The 8,989-nt window shown below is 33.2% G+C and overlaps 1 protein-coding gene across 3 annotated transcripts; it reads left to right on the top strand.

Annotated features, from left to right (window-relative positions):
- The first annotated feature begins 2,237 nt into the window (after nt 1–2,237).
- On the top strand, nt 2,238–8,989 carry LOC126979066 (palmitoyltransferase ZDHHC16). Of its 3 annotated transcripts, none has more exons than XM_050828257.1 (5): nt 2,238–2,509; nt 2,777–2,924; nt 5,299–5,490; nt 5,857–6,115; nt 6,409–8,989. In XM_050828257.1, the coding sequence occupies exons 1-5, from the start codon at nt 2,457–2,459 to the stop codon at nt 6,828–6,830; spliced, it is 1,074 nt and encodes a 357-aa protein (XP_050684214.1). In that variant the 5' UTR covers nt 2,238–2,456; the 3' UTR covers nt 6,831–8,989. The 3 variants fall into 3 exon arrangements, with proteins under 3 accessions (XP_050684214.1, XP_050684213.1, XP_050684215.1); XM_050828256.1 differs by having other exon boundaries at nt 2,249–2,509; nt 6,331–8,989; XM_050828258.1 differs by having other exon boundaries at nt 2,252–2,459; nt 6,331–8,989.

Genomic DNA, 8,989 nt, shown 5'->3' with positions numbered 1-8,989 from the left:
TAGTATAAGTAATAAGTATTCCATTATATATTATTTTCTATCCTTTCCTGATCCTATCAAAAATTTCGTTAGTTATTTTCTATTTTTTTCTAAGTAAATAAGTTTCCTCCGTTTTAAAAAGAAATAAAGAAAAACTTGACAATGGCTCAATCGCCTAACGCGCAGAGCCAATAAACCACGAAGAAGAAGAAGAAAAGGGGCACGCGCAGACAACTTCTATAGTGTCAACGTCTAAGGTTTCACTAGACGGCTGTAAGCAGTAATAACTTAATAAGGCTACAGACCAAAGATTATAATAATATATAGGGAAAAGAGAGAGCTCAAGAAAGTTAGCCCCCCAGTTTTTTTTTATTTTTTTTTATTACATCGTTAGTTCGCCATTTGTTCTTGATTGTTCTCTATAAACATTTGTTTGTTCTTGATTTTCTTTTTTTAAATTTGCAATTCATTAAAATTGGTTAGGTTAGGTTATGTTAGAACAGTTAAAACAACGCACGAGCCGAGCGTAGCGTGCCGCGGCAGTGGCCGGCGAGTGCCAGAACCAAATAGTAGGCGTTTCCCCCCATTTTTAATTAATTGTTTTCAAATAAACAACAAAAGAACAAACAATTATTTAAAGCGAACAATTAAGAACAAACTACGAACTAACGATATGCGGTATTGAAAATTCAAAAATAGAAAATTTTTTTTTGGGGGGCTAAGTTTGATGAGCCAAAAGAGAGCCCTCTCTACGCATTATGCTATATATTTGTCTATTTGAAAACTAGCGCCATCTGGAGATTGGCCCCGAAAATAACTATATACAAGCTCGAAATTATAAAATTCATTTTTGATGTTGTTATGCAATTAATTAAATTACTCTACATTTTAATGTAGGTATTGCAATTTTTTAGGATGTTGAAATTGCGCGTAGAGTTAGTTATTTAATTTTGCCACAACATAGAACATAAAGGTTAGATTTAGTAGTGTAAATATGCAAAATGGAACACGAGAGATACATACCTACATGCGCAAACGCTAGAAGTAGCCGCCATTTTATGACCAGTGGGCAGTCACACAAATATAGAAAATTTGAAAAGTTTCAAAGCGAGTGACAGCTGACAAAGCTTTCCTTTTTGGGGCTAACTAACAGATGGCACTACAGTCTACTGAAAACGTCACTTTAAGGCGTCTGTCCCATCCCTGCTACAGAGTAAAGACAAGACCAAGACGTAATATTATTTTAGTGTCAATATTCTATGCCAGGGGTGGGACAGACGCCTTAAAGTGACGTTTTCAGAAGACTGTAATACCATCTGTTAGTTGGCCCCAAAAAGGAAAGCTTTGTCAGCTGTTACTCGCTTTGAAACCTTTAAATTTTCTTTATTTGTGTGACTGCCCACTGGTCATATATTATTATACTCTTTGGCTACATAGCATAGAACAAAGCGTATAATAATATATAGGGAAAAGAGAGCCCTCTCGACGGGTTCATCAAACTTAGCCCCCCAAAAAATTTTTTTTTTCTATTTTTGAATTTTCAATATCTCATATCGTTAGTTCGTAGTTTGTTCTTAATTGTTCGCTATAAATAATTGTTTGTTGTTTATTTAAAAACAATTAATTAAAAATGGGGGAAACGCCTACTATTTCGTTCTGGCACTCGCCGGCCGCTGCCGAGGCACGCTACGCTCGGCTCGTGCGTTGTTTTAACTGTTCTAACATAACCTAACCTAACCAATTTTAATGAATTGCAATTTTTTTTAAAAACAAAAATCGATAACAAACAAATGTTTATAGAGAACAATCAAGAACAAATGGCGAACTAACGATGTAATAAAAAAAAATAAAAAAAAATCTGGGGGGCTAACTTTCTTGAGCTCTCTCGACGCATTATGAGCTGTCTTTTTGAAAACTAGCGCCATCTGGAGATTGGCCCCGAAAATAACTATTACAAGCTCGAAATTATTAAATTCATTTTTAAAATTGTGACGCAATTAAATAACTAACTCTACTTTTAATGTAGGTATTGCAATTTTTTACCATGTTGAAATTGCGCGTAGAGTTAGTTATTTAATTTTGCCACAGCATAGAACATAAAGGATAGATTTAGTAGTGTAAAAAAGCAAAATGGAACACGAGAGCTACATTCATGCGCTAACGCTAGAAGTAGCCGCCATTTTATGACCAGTGGGCAGTGAAACAACTAAAGAAAAGTTCAAAGGTTTCAAAGCGAGTGACACCTGACAAAGCTTTCATTTTCGGTCCAACTAACAGATGGCACTATAGTCTTCTGAAAACGTCACTATAAGGCGTCTGTCCCACCTCTGTATGTAGCTGACCAAAAGCTAAGTAGAAATCTAATGGTTTTTTGTCTTTTGATTCTTCTCGAGTTCTCGCTAGCCCTTGTTGCTGTATTTGTATCAAATATGTAGTTGATACTTGAGATTTAAGCATTTTAATGTCCATGATTCAAAATGGTAATAATTTATTGGCGTTTTAATTGGAAAAGATTTTATGAAATATTTTTGTAAGTAAATTCTAATTTATTTATCATTTAGCTGAATTAAATTTTAAATAACCTTTTGTTAATAATTCAACAAATCAATTGAAATGAAGTTGATTTCAACCTTTATTTTGTATCCACCTTTCCACCAACTATTATTTTTGTTTATCATTGTTTAATGATTGTTTAGATAGTCAACTAATATTAACATTATTTAATATTTTTGTGATTCATGCATTGCCTAATAATCCTTACATTTTAATAATCAATATTTCACCTCCCTTGTTTCAGAGAAAACATCAGATGGAAAATTCAACAATTGTCATTAACTTATCATTCACTTACATTTAATACACATATGAGTAAAAACTATGCCATTGACTGCTTATTAGAACCTGTTTTCTGGTTTGTGGATAATTTTGCTGGATATTTGGGAAAGGTATTGTCTTTATTTCTACTTCCAAAAGATATCGTACCCTTTTTTGAACAAAAAAAATTAAAAAATATGTAACATGTAGTACAAAAAAAATGTTAAATAATTCAATAAATATTTAATTTATTTTTAACAATATAAAGCAAGGGTCAGAATGTCCTATATAATAGACATGGCTAGTTTACAGGTATTTTTTAGTATAATTTGTACTAAATATCTCTATCATATGGAAAATGAGGAGAATTTTTTTAGAAAATAAACATAGGTACATAAGCTTGAAGCTTTTTATTATCATAATGTTAATAACCACGAATAGACACAAATTCATGCTTCTACTTCGTCTTTTGTTGGGAGATGTATAATTATTTTCTTACAACAGGATCTCAGAAAAAAGAATTTGTATAAAATTGGACGGATCATCTAGGGTATTTAATGGATAATTTTAATTCCAATTGCATTGGAATTAATCAATTGCATTGGAATTAAAATTATCCATTAAATACCATAATAAAATAAAAATAGAAAAAATGTCAAAAAGATAAAAATAGTATATTTAGGGGGGCAACTCTAGCATAGAAAAATGTATTATTCATAAATTAAGGGCTGATCACACAGGCCTGCTATCTACATTCGGACCTTTTAATGACCGAAATAAGAAAATGAGAGTAACCTACCGACGTATCACAAGTGAGTGCATTGCTCGATTTAAAAACACCACTATAAACACTGGCTAATGTCAGTGATGACCCTAATATCTTATACCAGGCTTTGTATGAAAAAATACAAAATGATTTTAATATTATTTTCCCTAAAAAAACCAAAATATCAAAAATGAAGTGCACTTTTAATGAATGGGCTACTGTAGGTATTCATAAAAGTATGGCAACATTATATGATCTGTATGAAATGAAAACATTTATTTTTAATGATAATTTCCAAAACTATATTAGGAAATATTCAAAATTTAAAAAAAAGTTTGCTTTCAGGCTAAGGCACTTTATCTAGGTAGTAAGATTAGACAGTCTGATAATAAAATTAAAGTGTCCTGGAAAGTCATCAACTTAGAGACCGGAAAAGCTAAATCCAACAATAAAAATATTATTTTAACCCTTAACTTAAAAACTAGCTCAAATGCAGTCAAGGCTATATTTTTCAAGAATTCTTTTCCAATATTCCCACTACAATAGGGTATATGCATGTAATTTATATTTATTATTATTTATTTTATCTTTAATAGTTTTTTTTATTAAATTTGTGTTGAATAATAAATATTAAATATACAATAGTGCAATAAATATGCACTAAATATAAAACATCTCAATGCAATGCTATTGGTTGAAGCACAGAAGTTTTACCTAGAAGTGCCTATAAATTCGGAATACAACTAATTCAATCCATTTCCATTTCCACAGGGCGCGGGGTATTCTTGTGTCAGCAATTGTCTTGTGTAAACAAATTTGTAACAATTCTTCTTAATTACATTTTATGATTTATAAAATAATTTACCAAAGGCAAAAACTTACTTGCCACAGTCAAACAGCTCTTCGGAACACTCGCCGTGATAAATGTGGTCGAAGACAAACAATGAAGTGACGTCCCTACGTAACACCCAGTTATCCAGCGGTTCACAGAGCACTGCATCCCCGACAACTTGAGCAGCTCTGTGTTGCACTTGTTAGATTATTAAGCTCATTAAATTAAGATGCCATTCTAACACACTCAGTCAAATGGTTACTGTTTATACCACTTTGCTTGAATAGTTTAGTCTCTTGAAACTCTAGTGCACTTATCGAAGTATCTTTGGCACCAGAAAATACTTTTAAGTAAGTTTTTCCCTATGGTCAATTATTTTATAAATCACAAAATCTAATTAAATTTAATACATTTCAACGGAATTGTTACCAATTTGTTTACACAAAAACTGTTTTGATTTGATTTGATATCATTTAGGGGTATGACTTTGACCGATTCTCAGACCTACCCAATATGCACACAAAATTTCATACAAATCGGTTCAGCCATTTCGGAGGAGTTTGGTAACAAAAACTAGGACACGAGAGTTTTATATATTAGACGAGAATTTTATATATTAAATTTTAGGTGTGCTCTATTCAAGTTTCCTAATTATAGGCTTCACCTTATCGGTTAAGTATGAATTTCTTCTAAAACAGAAATTAGAAGATTATTTGGATTGATTGATTGGCAATATTGTACAAGTAATTATAATTTTTAAATATTGTATTTGCATAAAAATAAAAAAATATAACATGTGCAAAACATAATATTTATAGCAATAAACATATTGAAAGTTTTTCTTTCTTATATGAATATTATTTTCGAATAATTTTCAAATAAATCATTACATTGTGGTCTTTTTTAGGTATTTGTGTTTTGTGTTACCATACTTACATTTGCTGTAGTAGCTATTGCCTATTGGATTGGCTTGCCATATTGGTGGGAACGGAATGGATATATGACGGTATTTTTGGTAATAGTAGGTAATTGGCTGCTGATCAATATTTTATTTCATTATTATATGGGAGTTGTGACATCACCAGGACATCCCCCACATGTGAGTAACCTTTTAATATGCCATTCACATTTAAAATGATACCAATAGAGTTTGCTGACATTAAATTTTAAATGAATAACCAGAATTTCTTTATTTCTTTATATTTAAATATCAGTATACCTATAAATGGTTGCAAAACTGAGGTTAGAGTGGGCAGGGCACATAGCTCAATGATGGCTGTGCAGTAAAGTCCTCGAATGGTGACCACTTAGCGGAAGGGTAGTTTTGCCGGAGTAGGTTGGATGAGGGCAGGGCATGAGGCCTTTGTTCAGCAGTGGACATCTTCCGGCTGATGTGATGATGATGATAATACCTATACTCAAATGTCCTCCAAATTGAGTTAACATTTGTTTTGCTATTTTTCAGGGAGCCATGATAGCAGAGGCAGCTAGTATATGTAAAAAATGCATATCACCCAAACCACCCAGAACCCATCACTGTTCAGTTTGCGACAAATGTGTATTAGGAATGGATCATCACTGTCCCTGGCTAAATAATTGTGTTGGATACTTCAATGCTCGGTATTTCTTCCTATACATGGTGTATATGGTTGCTGGTGTGACATTTCTAATTGTTTTTGGAATTGATATTGGGTATCAAGTGCTTTGGGTAAATGATTCTCCAGGTATTCATTTATCATATATAATAATTCAGGTGTCAAAATCATTTTCATACACAATATAAAAGATATAATAACAAGCAAAAAATTTAAACTGTAAAAAAACAGTCTTCACCAGTTTGTCTTACAATTAATATAAATGATTTTGTAAAAAACTATACCTTATTGAAATAATTTTGATGGTGTTAAAAATGTAAATATTGTGAAGTATTTTTTTTTAGGTACGGGCGAATTAATTGATGACCCTGATTTAATTGGTCATCCTGTACGTCTTAATAAATCAGGAGTTTTCGTTCCAGTGAAGGATTCTGCCTTATATGATGAAATTAACTTTCCGAGGCAGCATATATTACCGACCCCACTGATAACCGAAGCTCAACGTATATCGGCCCATACTTGGAAAAGAAAGGCTGTAGTTTTTATGGCCATTACTTGTGTCTCTGTACTCGTTGCTTTAGGCACATTGGTCATTATGCATAGCAAGAATATTAGTTGTGGTGAAACGAGTGTGGAGGCTCATATTAATAAGGAAATGAAAAAACGTAATAAAAACTTCCGAAATCCTTATAACTATGGACGGAGAAAAAATTGGAGACTTTTTTTAGGCTTGACACAAAATAGGACCTTTCTAATACATGTTTTATTTCCTTCAAGACATAAGCCCAAAGGCACAGGACTGACATGGCATTCCATAAATAACGCTCTCAAAGACTGGCCTTGAGTATTTTTTGTATTTAGTTAATTTATGTAGATATTATACTATAGTTCGCGATTTCGTGTATATAACATAGACATCTAGTCTAGGTATCTATTTCTTCTATATACAGCATGACCGGTTAGACACTAATGATACTCAAGAACGTGCGTGATAATTGGCTATCGTAAATTAAGAAAAAATACAATTAAAAATAAATATTAACTAACTACAAAAAGACACCGCGCGAACACACGGATTACAAGGAGGAAGGAGGGATCGGGAAGGCGGACCTGTTGGCGGTTGCTTTTAACTTACGAAATATTCATGCAGTGTCAACACACTGTGGCACCATGTATCCATACTTTATTTATCTATTCATAAAAAATTAGATACCTACTGTAATTACTTAGAACGAAATTTGAGGTCCGAGTAGGTACTCGTGTCGTTAGTGTCTTACCAGTTATACTACATACACGTTTTGTTTTGTTATTTGATTTGCTTCCCGTGACAGTCTTAGTCCTGCTCGCCTATATCGCATTGCTGGTGGCGGTGTTGTGGGACGGGTCTTTGTCTTCCATAAAATATGGTGAGGGAAGCTATAGCTGGTCCATGAGTCTTTGTTCGTTGTTAAGTTTAAAGTTATATATTTCTTAAAAAGTATATGATGTATTTTTAGCGTTATACAATTTTTATATAATTGATGTTTTACTGTACTCAACCACTTTTGAAATTTTTATTGAATATTTATTAATTTAAGTCGACTTATTTCACTTTCATAATTGATGAAGCTGCAAAATATTGATTTAAAAATACCGACGAATTGAGAACCTCCTCCTTTTTTGAAGTCGGTTAAAAAAGTAGAATTGAATTTTCGCCACTTCTCATCAGGTATTCCGAATAAAACTGACATCCATACGTATCTTTTTATATTTTTATTTTGACGAGTTTTAGGGATTTCGAATATAAAACAGTCGTCCTCAGTTAACGTGGTTGTTGGTGTTAGTTTGTCTTCCCATCTGTCTAAAAAAAAATTCAAAACAGAAAAAAAGAAGAATTCAAGGCTAGAAATCTCTTTCGATTACCTTGGTCAGTGGCTAACTTTCTGACATTTTATAAAAATAGGAAATGGAAGTGAAGGTGGATTTTTGAACGTGTGAAAATTGAGGTTACAGAAAAATAAAAGAATGTGTCCCAAATCATGTATTAATATGAGGGTAATTCGAAAAGAGTATGGCAGGCTACCTGCCTGCTAGTAATTACTTATTACTTTTCACCTAGCTAGCCTGTACCGACAGATAGCGCGTGAGTTGAATGCAGTTGAGCCTTACGGTAAAGAGCGGAGGGAGCATCTCCCCTCGCTGTCCGCTACAATATAGTGTCGTTCCATCGTCGTTATCGTACGGTTACCGTGTTAACGCGTTAATACTAAAGTTGATAGAAGTCTGAATGCGGTAATACGAGCGCGCTGTGGTCTAAAAGAGAATGTTGTGACAAGGACTGAGAAAAGAATGCTGAAAAGGTTTGGTCATGTGGAGCGAATGAGTGAAGAAAGAATGACGCATCAAATATACAAGGCAAGTGTGTGTGGGCAAGTCGGTCGCGGGAGACCTCGTAGAACATTCATCGACATTGGTACACCCGCAACCGGCGAGCATATATGAATAGAGTAATGAATGTAGAGGAAGCGCGTGAGGTTTGTAAGGATAGAAGCAAGTGGCATTCTATTGTCTCTGCCTACCCCGACGGGAACAAGGCGTGAGTGTATGTACTAAAGTTGCGATCCCGTGTTATATTTTGATTTTACTACTGACATCCGAGTCAAAAAACGATTTTTTATCAGTATTCATCGCTAAGCACGAGAAATGGCGAGAAATGTTTTAGACATGTGTGAATTAAGGCAGAACAAAAATTTGAGATTTCATTATTAGGTAAAATGGTAAACTTAAGCGTTGTAACTTAAATTTATCGACACACTCATGAATATGACTATCAATTCACAGCACTATCGGATTCCTGAACTCTGCATTCAAGTCGCGCGTTATCTGTAGGTATATATGTATTAATCAAGATTAAAAAGTACAATAAGTAATTAAACTAATGTCATTATAATTTATTGTATAGTCAAAGTAGTTTAAACTGATCTCGCTATGTTAAAGAGAAATAAAACAATTCATTCTGTGTAA

Source organism: Leptidea sinapis, chromosome Z, assembly GCF_905404315.1.
Source record: "Leptidea sinapis chromosome Z, ilLepSina1.1, whole genome shotgun sequence".
Taxonomy (NCBI): domain Eukaryota; kingdom Metazoa; phylum Arthropoda; class Insecta; order Lepidoptera; family Pieridae; genus Leptidea; species Leptidea sinapis.
This window is presented reverse-complemented; position numbering and strand designations above follow the sequence as displayed.